Source organism: Numenius arquata, chromosome 12 (genome assembly GCF_964106895.1).
Source record: "Numenius arquata chromosome 12, bNumArq3.hap1.1, whole genome shotgun sequence".
Classification (NCBI taxonomy): domain Eukaryota; kingdom Metazoa; phylum Chordata; class Aves; order Charadriiformes; family Scolopacidae; genus Numenius; species Numenius arquata.
Genome location: NC_133587.1, coordinates 44,591,430 through 44,610,552, shown reverse-complemented (window position 1 = coordinate 44,610,552; position 19,123 = coordinate 44,591,430). Strand labels below are relative to the sequence as shown.

At 48.0% G+C, this 19,123-nt stretch overlaps 1 protein-coding gene across 1 annotated transcript in view; it reads left to right on the top strand.

Annotated features, from left to right (window-relative positions):
* The window catches only part of MAP4 (microtubule associated protein 4), a 157,172-nt gene that overhangs the window by 72,917 nt on the left and 65,132 nt on the right, over window positions 1-19,123 (top strand). Inside the window, exon 5 of the mRNA XM_074157655.1 lies at window positions 18,193-18,324. Coding sequence (XP_074013756.1) covers window positions 18,193-18,324 — 132 coding nt within the window. The remainder of the gene's footprint in view (window positions 1-18,192; window positions 18,325-19,123) is intronic.

Genomic DNA, 19,123 nt, shown 5'->3' with positions numbered 1-19,123 from the left:
ACATGATTGTACCATCGAGCGTGTGCAGGGTTTGTAGCTCTTCCCTCCCCAGGAGTATTTTTTTGAGTAGATGATCAAAAAAAAAAAAGGTTGGTTCCCGCCAGTTGCTCCCTAATTCCGTAGGAAAAAGGGATGGAAATAGGATAAACCTGGCTGGAAATGCTGATTTACGTCCCCGAGTCGAGTCCTCTCTGACATAAATCACTGCCTTTTTTACATACGTTAAATGACGTGCTCAAGGAGCTTTTCTTGCCAGGGCCGTAGCCTTGTTTGTTGCTTCTATCAAATCAGCTTAAGTCGTTGTGTAACGAGCTGTTATCGGGAGGAAAGTAGAGCGTGGCCACCCCACCGGGACCGCGCTGGGAGAGATGCTCCTGTCCCCGGGGCCGTGGGGACCTGGTCCCCGTGCAGCTCCCGGGGGACACCGTTGAAAGGGTCGGATGTTGCTGGTGGTGGGGAAGCAGAGCTGGGAGATGGGGAGAGGTGGGAATTAGCCAGGATGTGGGTTTTTCCAAAAAACAGCACTTTTGGGTACCCAGTCTCACTCTGGGTTCCTACCAGCCTGCTTGTTGGCACATGACGGAGGGTGTTGGAACCAGTACGGCTACTGGGAATGCATTGAAAGCTCCAGTGATGACTACGAGTAAAAAGGAAGGACTTTTTTTTTTTTTTATCTAAAAATCCTGCTGTTGCCACGGCCGTGTCTCTCCGAGATGGGCTTTTCCTGGCAACCTGCTTCTGCTTTTCACTTCGTGCTTCTGAACCGCGATGCAAAGGTGGAACTCGGTATCCCCACTCGACTTGTTGAATAGAAAATAAAAGAAGCTTATTACAAAGTAGTACATATGTCGAGAAGTCTATTAAAAGCTTTAGGGTGAGGCTTAGTGAGATTTAAAAAAAAAATGTTAAGACGAACCCTTTAGATTTTGTCGTGTGTTTCGGAGTCACCCCGGTAAGTGTCTGAACCGGGGGAATTCATGCGGTTTTCACAAAGCCTGAATTTCCTGAGCAGGGACCTGGTACTTAAAATATTCGAGACACCAGCTTTCAAGCTTATATCTTGAATTTAATTATTCTATTAGTGCCTTTAAGCCAGCTGATTTGTGGAGGGGGATGCTTTAGCTATGGGGGAAATAGGCAGGTAATATCCGAGAGAAAATGTGAGCCCTTTTTTCTCTCTGTCGGTGTTTCCATCAGCCTTTGCACAAAATCAACTTTATCACCGTTTCTCAGGGCTTTGTTTCTCTGTACCCAGAATATTTTTGTACACATAATCCTGTAAATGGCTGGACATTTTTAAAATAGAGTGATATTTTCAAGATTTTTTGGGGCAGGCAGAAGAGTGAGGTTTCTTGCCGCAAACAAGCGGGACCACTTACCCGTCCGGCTTTGTCATGCTTTTGTCCTACACTTATATACCCAATTTTCCTTTAATTAGCCTGTATTTCTGGGGCTTAACTGCAGGTTAAAAACGTACTTTCCTTTTTTCCCCCCGTCTTTATTGCCTCAGACAACGTTCTGTTTGGTTTTGTGCTTATTCTGATAGTTTATACCATAATTTTTGCAGTGACCCTTTAGATTGCTGGTATTTTTATGCCATTTACGCTCAGCAAAGGACAATAAAACAACCAATAGCGCTGTAAAACACACCAAAATTAACCTGAGTCTAAAAGCTTTATTATCACTTTTTTTTTTTTTTTTTTTTTCTAGATCTGGTTAATTATTTAGCTTCATAATAAGGATTTATCTTCCACGTTTGATGAATTAGCTAAATATTTGCCGTTGGGTCAGCGATGGGGCTGGGCAGGGATGTGGTCCTCGGCCGTCGGGGTTGGGAAACTTCCCTAATCCCAGCTCTGGTTGTAGCTCCCTCGGAGGCCTGAGCTCTTTAATCTTCTTCCATTTCGGTCCCATCACTGAAAATAGGGGAAGGCTGATTATATTGTGCATTTTCTCTTTTACAGCTACGCCGCATCTGCTACGATGGCGGCGTTCTCGTTTCAGCGGTGTTGAGTAGGACCAGGGCTAATCTTGGATTAATTTCCGAGCTTTGATGGAAAAAAAGAAAACGGTGTCGTTACGAAACGTATCTGGATGCGGTGGGGCTGAGCGAGAGGAGATCTTGGGCAGTGAGAGCAAACCTCTACCTCGGGGCAAGCGTATTTTTTAAATGGCTAAGAAATGGGAATTCGGCTTCGACCCTTAACGAGGGGCTGCTGGTCTTTCCTCATTAAACCCGATCAAGCCACTCTCTATGCAAATGTGCTTGAACAAATTTGGCTCACTTAGTCTCATGTTAATAATTCACTGAAAAATTAAGAAATTATAAATATGCTGATGGGTAATCTCCCTTTTTGCTGCTGTTTTGGTACAATTTGGGCAGCTAATTGCCAGCTCCAACCCCTAAAATATCAAGTATAACTTCAGTAGAGTTTGTGCTTCTGAAATACTCGCTGTTTCTCCAGTGTAGCACAAAAGTGACCTGAATGAGTACCGGAAAATAAAGCTTGGCAACTTTCTGGGGTTATAAAGCTCCAAAAGGAGGTGTGAGGGATGCTCGGGATCCCACTGTCTTCTCCCGGCCCAGGGAGCTCTGCCGGGTCCTCTCTGGATGGGTCTCTTTGGGTAACGCCGCAAGTGAGAATCACCCTGTTCTTGGAGACCACGTTTTCCACAGCGTTGGGTTATTTTTTTTAACGTACGTGCTCTTCCTTTTCCCCTTTCTGTTGGGGGAATCCTGGGCGGTATCTCCTCTCCTTCACCCGACGTGACAAAAGCTCGCCTCGATGGGTCAGAGTTGGTCCCTCCTCGCTCGAAGCCGCTCTTCTCCGCTGTGAGGAACAGGATGGGATGGTGGTTTCTGGACCAGGGAGACCCTGCGGTGTTTGGGCGGTTGGTCGATGCCGCTCCCATCAATCTGCCGCTTCGTTTTAGCAGCAGCGAAGGGCAAAATAAGCTGCTTCCTGGAGCTGGCCGGGTAGAAATTGAAATTTCTTAACAGGCATCTGGCTGTTTGCGTTTAATTGATGCCCCTTAAACTACGCGAGATTAACAGCTCCCTTGGGAGGGATCAGAAAGCTTTAGGGCCGTGGATATTTCTGTACAATTGATGGCAACTCTGAGATGAGAAATGACTTAGCAAAGGTACAGAAGATGTGGAGTCACCATCCCTGGAGGTGTTTAAAAGCCGGGCAGATGCGGTGCTGAGGGACATGGGTCAGTGGTGGGTTTGTCAGTGTTGGGTTGATGGTTGGATTTGATGATCCTAAAGGTCCTTTTCCAACCTCAATGACTGTGTGGTTCTAATTGACGTGAGATTCTAGGGAGTGATCTGGAAGGGACGCTTGATTTTGGTTTTGTCCTGTATCTTGCGTGATTTAACCTTCCTCCTTTTCACTCGAGCACGCTGTATTCGACCTCCCTATTCTAAAAGAGAATTTTCTGTAGCTCTCTGTGACAAATTAGCTTTTCCATGCCCTGAGGTTAGTCTGGCTTCCTGAAAAACCCGAATCAGTCTAAACTCTGTCTTTCTCTGCTCTTCCGGGGACCTAGCAGTTATTTGCATTTAAGAGGGTTGGTATTTTCCTCAGAGATGAGGGTAGGACTTGAACAACGGCATTTCATTCTTCTGGAGTCCTTTTTTTCTGTGCAGATTAAAACTCATAATGTTACATGGCTATTTTCAAGAGGAAACCGGGCTGGTAGTTAATGACGACGAGTTAGTGGGAAGGTTGGGAGGAGAACTGGCGTTTTTCTGAGCCAGCCATTAAAATCGTGGTTTCCCACCCAGAAACTGGGAGGCAGAGCCTCAGGACCCAGATGGGACGGCGTTTTTTTGCCAGCGAAGGCCATCGTGGGTCTCATCGCCGGTCTCTTAACGGCTGCGTGAGCTGCTCTGCATTAATGGGATTTGGCAGAGGAGAAGGGTCAGAGGTGTCCGGGTTCTTGATACGGTGCCACGGATTCCGCCTTAATTGGGACAGGGCTTTTTGTGCTTTAAAAAAAAAACAAACAAAAAAACCCTCTTTTCTTGGTGCCAGTTTAAGACGTGCTGCTGGAGGATGAAATTTGTCAATGGGGTAGAAAGTCCAAGGGTGTTTCTGATGGCAGAGACCAAACATCTCATCTCCAGCCCATGGAGATGATACGGATTTGGCTGTTCAGGGTGTTTGAGATGTGAAGTAAGGACGCTTTCTCCAAGTCTGAGGAAAAAATACTTCCGCTTCTTTATTAAGTGTGGCTATAAAATGGGATTCGTGTTGTATTGCAACGTTACGGTGTCACCTTGTCACCTTTCCCAGTTCAGAGGGACCACTGCCATCGCCGTAGCTGCAGTTACGGCTTAACAGCACGGAGACAAACCAAACTCAAACCCAGGTACCTTAAATCACATTTTTAGGCAAATATTGTTGAAGGGGGAGAGCACCAGCGAGGGGAGACAGGAGAGACTGGTTAAAAAGATGGACTGTGGAACGTTGTTGATGGGATCGAACTTTCGTATATGAAGGTGAGAGAGTCTTTGGAGACCAACCCCGTGCGATAGATGCAGGCGCTGGTCACCAGCTGTAGGACGGGCTTCTTGAGACCTCCTTGGACCCTTCCCCTTTTGCATTATTCCCGTTCAAACTGGCCTGGGTCAGCAGATTAATCACTTGATCGTGGTGTTCTCAATAGGTATGTGTCCTGGTTTGAGGTAAAACAGAACAGTGTAACAGAGGTCTTCCCCCCCCTCTGCTCTGCCCTGGGGAGGCCCCATCTGGAGCACTGGGACCAGTTTTGGTCTCCCCAGTTGCAGAAGGACAGGGAACTGCTGGAGAGGGTCCAGCAAAGGGCTACAAAGATGCTGAGGGGCCTGGAGCATCTCTCTGCTGAGGAAAGGCTGAGGGACTTGGGGCGTTTTAGTCTGGAGAAGAGAAGACTGAGGGGGGATCTGATCAACGCCTATAAATACTCAAAGGGTGGGTGTCAGGAGGATGGGGCCAGTCTTTTTTCAGTGGTGCCCAGGGACAGGACAAGAGGGAACGGGCACAAACTGGGACATGAGAAGTTCCATCTCAACATGAGGAGGAACTTCTTTGCTGTGAGGGTGGCAGAGCCCTGGGAGAGGCTGCCCAGAGAGGTGGTGGAGTCTCCTTCTCTGGAGACATTCCAAACCCGCCTGGATTTGTTCCTGTGGGACCTGCTCTGGGTGGACCTGCTCTGGCAGGGTGTTGGAGGAGATGATGATCTCCAGAGGTCCCTTCCAACCCCATATCATTCTGGGATTCTGTGAGTATGTATTCTGCAAACCATGGACTTGTTTAAATGTACAGATGTATAATCTTGTGGGTTTTTTCCAAACCCGCTGAGTACACAAATCTGACACGTAATGGTGAAGAACTGAAAGGACTTATTTCCATTCACTCTTTGAAGCCACAGAAAAATACAGTCCCTCCAGATACGCATTTTGAAGAGAGAGAGTGTCACACGGATGCAGTTAACACAAGACAAGCATCTGACTGATTTTTCGCAGGATACTGTTATTTGAAGTGTGTTTGGTGTAAAACACCGCGGTAAGAGAAGCCAGATTGTCAAATACAATTAAGTTGCTACAACCTTGGCTCTTTCGTAAAGCTCCAGATTACTCCCTGTGCTGGTTATGGCCCAAAAGTGATGAGGTTAAATTCTAATTACTTAACCCAGCCTGCCCATTCTAATCGCTGTTTATGGACCTGACCAATCCTGCTGAGAAACCAGGGCGTAAATGCCGTTTTGAGAGGAATAGCTGTGATTTTGCCCGTTTCACGGGGATGGTGTATAAAGTTTAACTTTGGGGTCAGGCTCTGGGTCGTTCTCGCAGGGTGTTTCACGCTGGTCCCACTGGTGTGGCTGAGCTTCTCCCACCTCGGCTGTTGGCGACCGAGGCACTGAAGATGTTTACGAGTTAACTTGAAATATGTGTGTTTTAATTTGATAACGCTACAAAGTGAGCGTGAACCTGGAAGGAGGTTCTTGGGTAAGCGAGCCCAGATTCTCACTGCTGTAGGTAGGCATAAATATTAACAGGCAGGAATAGATAGATAAATAAACAGGCATGAATCCTGTTAATTCATTGTTTTGGTCCCTTGCACAACCTTGACTTTCATAATGTCCAACGTTGTCTCACATCTACCGTTCTGATACTCAACGTCACTGAATTCGGCATCATGGCACCGTTTGCTGGCTTTATTTCATTTCATCAGAGCCCTTTCTAACTTCTAGGATTCAAAATAAAGACACTAAGCCCCACTTACTCTGCTTTCTTGATTTTCAGACTCCCATAACTAGTTACGTTCCTCCAGCAAGATAATTCCCCTCTCTGACATTGCCTTGCCACTTGTCACGTAGCCAATTCTTTATTTACCTTCATGTCATTTCCTTGCGTCTCCAGTTTCCCCGACGTTTCCCCCGGCTACGGATAAAAATACTTTGATTTCAGCCAAGTCGAGTCTTCCACGCTTTGTCTAGAAAATCTGGTGTCTTGCATCTCTTGGGTGAACGCGCTCCTGGTTTTCAGTGCGGCAAACAACTTATCTTTCAAAGTGTCACTCGCAGAATCCCCGAATCCCAGAATGATACGGGGTTGGAAGGGACCTCTGGTGATCACAGAATCACAGAATGTTGCCGAGGCTTGGTCCGTCTCTTCTCCCAAGGAACAGGCGATGGGACAAGAGGAAATGGCCTCAAGTTGCACCAGGGGGGGCTTCGGATGGATATTGGGAAAAATTTCTTCCTGGAAAGGGTTGTGAAGCGTTGGAAGAGGCTGCCCAGGGCAGTGGTGGAGTCACCATCCCTGGAGGTATCTAAAAGCCGGGCAGACGTGGTGCTGAGGGACATGGGTCAGTGGTGGGTTTTATCAGTGTTGGGTTGACGGTTGGACTCGATGATCTCAAAGGTCCCTTCCAACCTGGACAATTCCATGATTCTATGATTCTGCCTGTCCGTGCACACCACTTTTCCACAGCCTTCTGGTGTGCCTTCCCTTGGGGGTGCCCCAGACGTGGTGGTGATGGTGGGTGCAGCAGACACACGTGGCACCTCCGCAGCTCCGTGCGCTCGCCCAGCCCCGTTTCAAGGTCAGACTTTCTGTGCGCTGTTGTATTATTTTTTTTTTTTTTTTTTTTCCTCCCTAAAATGAAAACAAACCAGCAGACTCTCCCGCCCCGGCTGCAGCCGTGCCCTGCGGGGCAGGCACTGCGCCTCTCCGGGCGGCTGGAGCCATGAAAAGTCTTCTGACAACCCTGGAAACGTCCGCTCGACTTACTGTCAACCATCAGCGCTTCTGCTTTAGCTCTGCGCCCGAGACCCGACTCTGCCAGATACATCTAGGTGAGACGGTTCAACGTTAGAGCACAGATCTGAGTAATAATTGAATTTATTTTTTTATTTATTTTATTTTTTAATTTTACGTGTGGAGGTGGGAGCTCCCGTGCAAATACCAGCTCCTTTGCTTCCGGGGGAGCTGCTTCCCTCCGGTGGCTCGTCCACATGAACAAAGGCACTTTATCGGTCAGTTTTACCGAGAGAAAATAGTATTGGCAAGATTTATTTAGCACCGCAAAACACCCTTAGTGAGGAATTAAAAAAAAAAAAAATTCCTAGAAAACCGACTGACTCCTTCCGAGTCTGTAAATTATTGTGATTTCAGAAGAGCAGAGACAGCGTGTCATTTTTCTCCTTCTCCGAGCAGCAGCTTCCTGGATAAAGACTAATAGAATTGTAGATTCCTCCCAGTGTTATGCAAATCCAGTATTCCTGGCTTTGATGTCCCTGGGTGTCATTAGGTTGACACTAGCTGGAATTAATGGCCATAAAACTACATTTAGGGACGGGGCGGATAGATTTCTCTCGACTGCTTCTCATCCCTCGCCTGAGCTCCCCGCCTGTGCCGTGGGATTTTTGCGAAGCAGAAAGTAGGTCAGGGCGATGGTGTGTGCGTGTGAACACGGGCTCTAATCTCGGCATTAAACAAACATGACTGTAACGCTGAAGGGGAAAATTTGCTATTTTAAGCCCTTATTTCCATTCTCACCGGCTCGTTCCGCGGAACGAGCATATGGGGGGCTTCTGTGTGCGCGCACCCACAGATGGGATGCGGGAAGAAGTAGAATAGATACATCCGTATCTATGTGTATACATATATATATATATATATATTTATACATTTCAAGGGTGACAATATATATTGAACAGTTCCTCTGCAGCGGGAGGGGAAGACCGAAGGTGCCAAAATATGTAGGTCAAAAGAAACGAAGCGTTTTGAATCTGAGGAGCAATCAAACATGAACGGTTCTGGGGGTGGAATTGCTGCTACCGGGAGGTTGAACGTGAAGCAGAATTATATTAAATTATTTCAGAGTTCCTAGACTCAGTGCATATTTATATGTTTTTAGTCCTCTGAGTGGTTCCTCGCTAACAGCTCTGGGCGTCGGGTTCAAGGGATAAGTGTTGGCTTAGGATCTAGAAATACCTGAAATAAATTGTTGAGATTTTTTTTGATTTTTTTTTCCCAAGGAGAAGGGTTAGGAAGTGACCCCGGCACCGTCTCTGTCGCGTGGTTTTACCTCTGAGAGCTGAATGAAGACAAGGATAAGGTGAAGATAAGGCAGAAAGCAAGTAATTATGATAGAACTGGCTATTTTTAGGCAAGTGAAGGTAGGAGCGAGCAGCAGGGAGAAAAGAACGTTGAATTTAAATTCGTCTTGGCACTCCAGGATCTCATGGGTTAAATCTGCTGGGAAGATGAAGCGCTGAAAAACTAATGAAGGCGAATGATTCGTGTATATATATATATAAATATATATATATAGGCAAGGCATTCGTAGAATATCACTGACATGGCTGTGTCAGGAGTTCTTCAAAGGGTCTGGAAGAAAAGGAGGAAACTAATAAGAAAGGAAGTTAGGACTTAAATCTTCAGGGAGTTAAAAACTGTAGAGATTAAGGCACATAATGTACATGAGTCGAAAAGGGAACTTTCTCATTTATTAGACATTAGAGAAGGTTGAAAGAAAACTATCAAACAGAGGTGGGGGAGAAAACAATGCGAAAAAAAAAGGCTGCAATATTCACACCATTGCCTCCTTTAGTTCTGGTTTTAATTATTCGATAAGTAATAACATTTAAGAGGGTGTAATGCAGGCCTCAAGAGCAAGTCTTTAAGGCAGGAGAAGCAGGATCAGTCCCCGAACCATCGGTCTGGAACTCACCGGGACGGGAGCGGAAGGTCCCAGGCGATGGAAGGGGGCGAGCACCACACCTGGGTTAGAGACGTGAGCCATTACCCATTTGCAACCTCGTTTACATTCATGAAGAGATAGTAGAAAAAAAATGATGAAGTACCCAACTGGAGAACAGCAGGGTAACAAACGGGGTGTGCTGCGCTCCGGAAAGTCTTCCAAGCTGCTTCTGTGTGACAGGGGAACGGATGAGGTGGAGGTGAGATGGGGCGAGTGCGTAAGGAGATTGCTTTAACGTGACCCCAGTTTCCTAAAGTTGCTTTTTAAAAGTTTTGAGAAGAGACAGCAGGTTTTGTGCCCTCCTCAACTGGAGAAATAGCTCTTGAGAAGTACTTCCTAGTGGATCCCTTTCAAATAGGTGGCTGGACACTTGGTATAGGGACCTTGTTCTTGTACGTACGTGTTTCTGTCTGTAAATATTGATTTTCAAAAGAATGCGCTCGGATATCGTGGTGGTTCAATAGGGATGTAAGTGCTTTTATTTACTTGTATTTTCTTGTCTGGCCCTGATGACATTGGATGAAAGAATCTGGCAGAAAAGCACTTGGAGGTTGTCAGGGGAGAACTTGAGAAATTGCCAGCGGATTGAGGGATGTCATCTTCCCCCTCTGCTCTGCCCTGGGGAGGCCCCATCTGGAGCAGTGGGACCAGTTCTGGGCTCCCCAGTTGCAGAAGGACAGGGAACTGCTGGAGAGAGTCCAGTGGAGGCTCCGAGGATGATGAGGGACTGGAGCATCTCTCTGCTGATGCTCCACACCTCCAGGGATGGGGTCTAGTGTGTCTCTTCGGCAATGTTTTCTCATCCTTCTCCATCCACGTCTCCAGAGGTCTAGGGGACACCCATGTCCCTGCTCAGGAGACTGCTTCCATTGCCCTGGAGGAAGAAGACCCCCCCCAAACCTGTCTTCCTTCAAACCAAAGCACTTGCACCCCACAAGGGTGGCAGCTCATGCCTTTGTATACTCGTACTTTGTATACTTTCCCCAGAGAAGCTGTGGCTGCCCCATCCCTGGAGGGGTTCAAGGCCAGGTTGGAGGGGGCTTGGAGCAACCTGGTCTGGTGGGAGGTGTCCCTGCCCAGGGCAGGGGGTTTGGAACTGGATGATCTTTAAGGTCCCTTCCAATTCTAACCATTCTGTGATTCATTTTTGAAAGGCTTTGGCATCAAGCTCAGCACCGACCTTTCCTGAAAGAATCCTTATGCTGGTTCCTTGCTGATGCTTCTGCTCTTCTCGGAGGCTTCTGAAGTGCTCCGCAGTTACTTGACCCTGGATTAACCTGGAGCATGGTCAGTCTTCTCCAAATGTGCCACTGCCACGTTGGAGATGCTGCTCCAGCTTCTCCCCCTGCCCCGCTGGAAGAAGTTATCATCGTGTGTTTGAACTGGAGCATTCCCTGAATCAGTATAAAACTCTTTAAATTTGGTAACGGCCCTTTCAGGGGAAATATCTTTTTCCTTCTTGGAACGAGGGATGACAGCGCTCTGGGTCACAACTCGCTGCTGTAAACTGCAGTGTCACTGCCTCGTGGGGACAGTGCAAGGGACACTCTCCCTGCTCTCCCTGTTCCTCACATCTCTTGGGCTCTCCTCCAGGGCCAGCAAACTGGGTTATGGACAGGCCCACCATAAGGAGCTGGCAGTTCCCACACTGTGAGTCTTTTGCCTCAGAATTTTCATAGAATCCTAGAATGGTTTGGGTTGGAAGGGACCTTAAAGCCCATCCAGTGCCACCCCCTGCCCTGGGCAGGGACACCTCCCACCAGACCAGGTTGCTCCAAGCCCCCTCCAACCTGGCCTTGAACCCCTCCAGGGATGGGGCAGCCACAGCTTCTCTGGGCAACCTGGGCCAGGCTCTCACCACCCTCACAGCAAAGAAGTTCTTCCCCACATCTCACCTCAATCTCCCCTCTTTCAGTGTCAAACCCTTCCCCCTCCTCCTCTGGCTCCCCTCCCTGATCCAGAGTCCCTCCCCAGCTTTCCTGGAGCCCCTTGAGGGACTGGAAGGGGCTCTGAGGTCTCCCCGGAGCCTTCTCTTCTCCAGGCTGAACCCCCCAACTCTCTCAGCCTGTCCTCCCAGCAGAGGGGCTCCAGCTCTCCCAGCATCTCCGTGGCCTCCTCTGGCTTTTTCAAATGGCTTTGGGATGAAATATTCACTACTTGAGGATATGGAGGAGAAAGGAACCCCAAGTGAAACAGTAGAATTTAGTTATATTAGTACTAGTTCTCAGTTAAGAAAAAACAAACAGAATGCCCAAGAGTAGCAAAAAGTAAATATATTCAACCATTTTTCAAGTGTCTGGTTTTAAGATGCCCGGTAGCACAGACAGTATTCCTGGAATCCTCATCTTCCTGCAGAAAACACAAGTTTCCCTTAATTCACTGAAGAGGTACCTGCTCAGAGGAACGTTTTATGGGTAGAAGTCTCCTGGGTAGAGCTGTTTTGTTTATTTGTGCCTATGACAGCGCTGTGGAAATAAGTCTTCAGAGACCCTTTTGTTTAAAAATAGGGCTTCAGTTGCCTTCGTGATTAAAAACCATAGTCTATCGAGCGTGGTTCTGGATGGAGGAATCCAAGGAGAGTGTCTGGTGGAAGCAGGAGCACGAGAACAAACATCCCTCGTAGAGCAGTTGGAGCCCAGGGTGGGACCTGGGCTTTCTCGCCATCTCTGCTTCTTGCTCTCAATTTATCACGAAGCTGAAGAAATGTCTCTTCAGGAAGAAGAAGGAAGGAGAAAAATCTATACCATAAACTCTAACAATTGCATCTTCTTTATTTCTTGCTGATCTTCTCTTTTTTTTTTTTTTTTTTTTTAAGGCAAATATCAACCTTGTGTTGAACTTTAAAGTTACTGACTTTGCGTCTTTTCCGTTAGGAGATACTGCTTCTGACAGTCGTCTGCTCTAAGCCTTTCTGGCATTCCGGATTGTGTAACAGCATGGAATTTCAGAAGGAAAGCAATAAAACGCGTCTGGAATTGTCAGCGCTGTCTGAAATGCCCTGCGGTTTCTAGGGGACCCGTAACACGGCCCTGATCTCCTTTTTCCCATCGAACTCAATGGCGGATTTTAATGTGCTTCTCATTGCAGCAAATTGAAGTATTTGGGGTAATTTCAGCCAGATTTGGTTTCAGCGCTGGCTCCTGGTAGTTCAGCCTTTTTTTTTTCTGCAAGGACAGAAGTTTTTCTCTCCCAGAGCAGCATCCGAAGCGCCTGCAGAGGCGCAGGAGCCTGGACGGCACCTCTAACGTTCTGATCCCACCCCAAAACCAGAGGAGGCTGCTCGGGCTCTGCCCGGCTGGGTTTGAGTTGTCTCCAAGGATGGAGACTCCACAACTTCTCTGGGAAACGTGTCCGGTGTTCAGGTTCCCTCAGATGTTTATTCTTTTAAAAAAAGGAGAAGTTTAGATGGAGTTGCCTGTATTTCAGTTTGACGAGTGGGAAGTCACTGGGCAGAAAGTAACCAGTTTGGTGGCTCTGGTCTGGATAAATTCCTCTGCATCCAGGCTGCCAGCTTTGTGCTTTATGTGTTTATTAAATGCAAAAACTTCTTTTAATTCTGAGCTCTTATCCCCTTGGATAAAAACGTACGAACTTCCTTTGGGGGCTGGTCTGCATCCTTTGCCCTGTAGTTGTTTGTCTGTTTTATCCCTTAGGTTTGAGTGGTGAAGCTCGTCTGAAATACTCATTTACGGTGATTTTTAAGTTCCTTCCCTCTGAACTGAACTAGACAATATCCTATTTTACAAAGTAATGAAACTGATAATAAAATATTGGGGAGATATTCCTGCGAGGCACCATTTATTCTGAAGCCAGCAGGCACAGAAGGGGCGCTGAGCATCCTTGAAGAGGCACTGTGGAAGAGACACCTCTTAGGTGAGGCTTCTGCATTCCGTACCCAAAGGGATCCATCAGTGTCCCGAGCAAGGGAAGGAGATTCCAGGAAGGTCTTGGGAAGGAGAGCCCAGGAAGGTCTTGGGAAGGAGAGCCCAGGAACACCTTGGGAAGGAGAACCCAGGAACACCTTGGGAAGGAGAGTCCAGAACATCTTGGGAAGGAGAGCTTGGGGATGTCTTGGGAAGGAGAGCCCAAAAACGTCTTGGGAAGGAGAGCCCAGGATGGTCTTGGGAAGGAGAGCCTGGAACACTTTGGGAAGGAGAACCCGGAACATCCTGGCTGCCTGGAGGGGTTTTACCTAATGTCCCACACCTCATCCCATCCTCTCCAGCCCCGTTGGTAGCACATTGAAGGTACCACCTCCGTGTGTGTGCATGAAAAAAATCAGAGAGGACGTGCAGGCAAATACCTCGTGAATCCATGTGCTGGGATGTTCTGAAGTTCAAAATCTCATGTAGAATATAAAAATGTGTGTGTTGCCAAACCCCTGATGTCTAACAACGCTTCTTAAAGTTCCGTTTAAAGGCAGTAGCACACCGTAGCCTGCAGAGATGGGGAGAACTTCGTTCCCTTTGAGATTGCAGAGAATTTATGGCGGGGCTTGGCTGCTTCTGTCGGTTTTAGGGGTGATGTCAGCAAGGAGAACTCAGCCTCCGTTTAAGACGCCAAACCAATGCCGTGATCTGGGCAAATTAGCTTTGAGATCAGCTCTGGGAACGAAGCTCTTAAGCTTCTCTCTTTCTGGTCGCGTGGCGCTGACGGGGACATCTCATGGCTGCAGACTCATTCATTTTGAAGATACTTAACCTCTCGCTAGAGAGATCTGGCCGGAGACCTCTCCAGATTAGCATCTCCTGCGGCGAAGAGGCTTTATGGTGGTAATCCTCTACCGGGAGTGCTCCTCGCTGGGCGATGGGTGCGATGTCCCGCGTGTCGGTGGGGACAGATTGATGTCTTCTCCTCTGGAGGTCTGGGCTGCCCCGCGTTGGGAACGTCGGTGTCACCGGGTGCCCGAAGCACTGGTTTGTGTGGATTAGCTCCGGAATTGGCTTATGTGACCGTGCTGATCTTTGCAGAGCAGACGATAAAACAAACAAACCCCCACCGTCAGCAGCTCTACTAAAGCGTTTGTGCTTTTTTTTTTTTCCCCGGAACCGGCTGTGGGATCAGTTGAGGGAAGGTGCCACTTGCATGGGATCCGCGTTTTTACTTTCAGAAGCAAGTTTGCTTTGTAAGTATGTTGTTAATGCTATTTCTTTTCTTTAAGCGAGACTTTAAGCTGTAATCCTACATTGGTTCATATTATCTACCGTCGTAACCGGATTTTCAGCCCTCGGCGAGCTTTAGTACTGGCTGAAATTACAGGTTGGTGGGATCCATCAAATTTACACTTTGGGTTGAGTCCGTTACCTGCTGCTGCCACGTATTAATGGGCACTTTCAGGATCGGTCGATAAGAGTTTGGCTCCTCATTTTTGTTTGCTTTTATTTTAATTTATCTTTTATTTGTAGACCACGCGCAGACTGCGTGTGTTTTAGGAGGGTCCCCGGAACTGGGTTTGGAGCTGAAAAGTCCTCTTTTCTGCAGTCCTTGGGACACTGTATCCAAGATCCCATTTCTTGTGTTCCACCAAGCTTGAATAAGGAGGAACTGAATATTGGGATGGGGTGGGGGCAACAAATAAGCTGGAAGTGTCCCCTTTCTAGGAGACGTAGCACTAGACACCAGGAGGAGACCCTGGCCCAGGGGTGGTGGGAGATGCCCCATCCCTGGAAACAAAGGTACAAACACAACCCATCTGCTAAAAAAAAAAAACACCCAAAAAAATAAAAGTGGAGGATTTACTTCTGGTTTACCTGTTGTGAGTCTAACGTTACGCTCCTCCCCCGTGAGATCTATTAATAATAGCAATGTGCCAACGTGTGTTCCCGCTCTAACGTGTATTTGTGGTCTGGTACTAACAGATTTAATTAAAACATTTGGGTTTCAATCGATGTGCTCTACGGTTTGTCAACTTACTGTGGGTCCAATCCGAAGCTCAGTTCAAGGCATCTTTGAGAAAATTCATGTCAAATTTTTTTCACTGCTCCCAGGCGTCTTCCTCACCCTGACAAGGACATTTGTGGTCTTCTGGTTTTTTTTGCTTTTAATGGAGTTTTATAGACAAATGAATGACAGGTTCCCGTCCAGAAGAATTTACAACAGAATATAATTAAATCCCTTGCCGTTCTGCACCACAAATAATCATAAATAATGTCTCTTGACACATGGAGTGACACTTTCTCTTCAAAATGCCTCGCACATCTGAACGGTCAGTGCCTGTCTTAATAAAATATTTCCTGCTTAAATTGTCAGCCTTCAGGCAACCCCCGGACTCCCTGGTCAGCCGGCGTTGCCTACGCTGGTTCTTCTGCCGAACGTGGTGGTGGGGGGGGTGGGGGTCGTTGCCTTCGGGTGTCACCTCCTGGTTGCCGTTTGCCACCGTCGCACCTCGGGCTGGCCACAGAGGAGCCGGAATTGCCACAAAGCTGGTCCTGGGAAGCTCCTGTATCCTCCCTGCCGCAGTCAAGCGTGGCAAACGCAGGCGTTTAGCGGAATAAGGGCTAAAAGCCACTGGCAGAAAAGCATCGTCCTCCTGCCAAATCGGCGTCGCTTTAGGATGCTCGTAGCATCTGGGGGGGCGTAGCGCGAGAGGTGTAGGAATGACTGCGCCGACGGTCAGAAATTCAATTTATTCAGCAGCACCTCCCCAGCGCTTTCTTTTGGGGGTATTTACCCAGAAGTGATGTAGTAGAAGAGCTTGTGGATACTGGAATTATACCTTGAATTCCCGTTCTCCGGCCCCCAGAGCGCATATAAGGGTAAAAAAAAATATATGTTTTTTATTGTTATTTGAATATTTTTTGTTGTTAGTTGGATCAGAACCTGAATAGGGACTCTTCTACAGTCGTGAACTTCTATTAGAGCATAACATCGCTTCCCATAGTCGTTGCCCGTCTTGCGGTGAGTCAGTGCCCACTGGGGCTGGTCGGCAGCGTTCTCTGTGTTTTGAATTTTAGTGGGGGAAAAAAGCATGTTTCCAGCATGTTACTGGTTTGGTTGTTTCTTGTGGGACACCCAGGTTCAAATGCCCAGAGAAGCTGTGGCTGCCCCATCCCTGGAGGGGTTCAAGGCCAGGTTGGAGGGGGGCTTGGAGCAACCTGTTCTGGTGGGAGGTGTCCCTGCCCAGGGCAGGGGGTGGCACTGGCTGGTCTTTAAAGGTCCCTTCCCACCCAAACCATTCTGTGATTCCATGATTCTATGAAACTCTGGTGCCATGAGGAGTCATATGAATCATCTTGTCTCATTTCCCTTTGGAGACCCAGTTCCTTTTCCCTCACTGCATCCAGAGGGGCTGGAGCGTGTCCAGAGAAGGGCAATGGAGCTGGTGAGGGGTCTGGAGACCAAGGAGAAGGGTCTGGAGAACTTGTGAGGAGCAGCTGAGGGAGCTGGGGGTGTTCAGCCTGGAGAAAAGGAGGCTGAGGGGAGACCTTCTCGCTCTCTACAACTCCCTGAAAGGAGGGGGTAGCCAGGGGGGGTCGGTCTCTTATCCCAAGGAACAGGCGATGGGACAAGAGGAAACGGTCTCAAGTTGTGCCAGGGGAGATTTAGGATGGATATTGGGGAAAATTTCTTCCTGGAAAGGGTTGGAAGAGGCTGCCCAGGGCAGTGGTGGAGTCACCATCCCTGGAGGTGTTTAAAAGCCAGGCAGATGTGGTGCTGAGGGACATGGGTCAGTGGTGGGTTGATGGCTGGACTTGATGATCTGAAAGGTCCCTTCCAACCCAGACGATTCTATAATTCTACATGTTCTTGCTCATCCACTGGTTTATCCCAAGTGCTCCGCTGGGAGAAGAGAATGGGCTGGAGCAAAGTAGGGATATAAATTAAAACCAAACACGACGAGGTTGGAAGGTGAGGAAGAGGAGAGCACACGGCATGTTTTAGTGCTGCTGTTGGAGGGTCTCTGGTCACACCTGAGCTTTCTTACTTTGGTTTTCTAAACATCTTCCACCCGCTTATAAGGACTTCTTCAGGGAAAGGCTGATCTGCATCTTTTCATTCTTTTTTTTTTATTCCTTTTTTATTCCTTGTGACAAACCTTATTGGACTAGCTTTATGTAGTCTAAATTCCGTGTTTCCCTGCATTTAGAGGTTGTGGAAGGTTCCTACCGAGGCTTCAGTGATAGAACACTCCGTAACATCTCAAATTGCTGACGGCTGTTGGTCTCAGAGCAGTTGCTTTTAACTGGGGCCGGCAAAGAAAGATCAACGTTTTCCTTGGTGGGTTATAAACCCCAGGTTCTGATGTGTCGGTGTGTTCAGAGAACTCTCTTTATGGTAAACTGGGGGAAGATTAGGCTTAAGTGTGAGATATTAAGGTATACAAATAAAGGGCTTTGAGGTATTCAGGGAAAAGGTATTCACTCAAATGATTTGGGGGTTTGTCTTCCCAGTAAAATAGAGAGAAAACCATCCTACGCATACTGGGTGTCTGTGGTGGCACTAATATTTTTGGAAATATGGTGGGATTTGGCGCATACGAGTCGATGAGCAGGACAGGAAGGGGCTTTGCTTCCCCTCCTTCCCTGCTGTGACCCGATGAGCAACTTGTGTTCCGCGTTTCTCCGTTGCCAGACGTGAAAGCTTTGCTCTGCCTCCAAATTCAGGGTCTCGGGGTTGTTCCAGCCCTAAACTTAATGAAAAATCTCCCCAGAGTTGGGTGTGAGAAGGTGGGGTGAGTTGTCCGACGCTTGAAAACAGGAGAGCGCTCTGATCTGTGCATCCGCTCTTGATCTTAGATGTCTATCAAGTTGCAAAAATTCCCATTATTCTGTTTCTTATATTTGAAGAGTTGGATCAAAGCAGTAAAAAATGGATATTCATCGTCTCAGTTTGGCTAACAGTTGGCCTCTCAATGTCTTATCATGCAATAATCTTTTCTAAATATTTTACCTTAAGGTTTCACTTCTGACCATGTGGTTTTCTCCTCTGATTTCAGTTTTCCCGGGAGAAATCATGGATGAAAAGCTGTCTTACAAAGACTTTCTCGATCGCAACGACTCCTGGACGATGGATGACAGAGACCTGCGCTTTGAGTCGCAGCCCGTCTTCAAACCCATGGAGATGGCTGGTACGAGCACATTTCTCTGAAAACTCTTAGCATTTGCTTATTATTTTTGGCTGTCACCCCAGAAGGCTGTGCCACCACACAGCGAGACCTGGACAGGCTGGAGAGTTGGGCAGAGGAACCTGATGAAATTCAACAAGGGCAAAGTGCTGCACCTGGGGAGGAATAACCCCCTGCACCAGGACAGGTTGGGGCTGACCTGCTGGAGAGCAGCTCTGAGGAGAAAGACCTGGGAGTCCTGGGGGACAACAGGATGCCCATGAGCCAGCAACGTGCCCTGGTGGCCAAGAAGGCCGATGGCATCCTGGGGGGCATCAAGAAGAGTGTGGCCAGCAGGTGGAGGGAGGTCATCCTGCCCCTCTGCTCTGCCCTGGGGAGGCCCCATCTGGAGCACTGGGACCAGTTCTGGGCTCCCCAGTTCCAGAAGGACAGGGAACTGCTGGAGAGGGTCCAGCAAAGGACTACAAAGATGCTGAGGGGCCTGGAGCATCTCTCTGCTGAGGAAAGGCTGAGGGACTTGGGTCTCTTTAGTCTGGAGAAGAGAAGACTGAGGGGGGATCTGATCAACGCCTAGAAATCCTTCAAGGGTGGGTGTCAGGAGGATGGGGCCAGTCTTTTTTCAGTGGTGCCCAGGGACAGAACAAGAGGGAACGGGCACAAACTGGAACATGGGAAGTTCCATGTAAACGTGAGGAGGAACTTCTTTGCTGTGAGGGTGGCAGAGCCCTGGGAGAGGCTGCCCAGAGAGGTGGTGGAGTCTCCTTCTCTGGAGACATTCCAAACCCTCCTGGACACGTTCTTG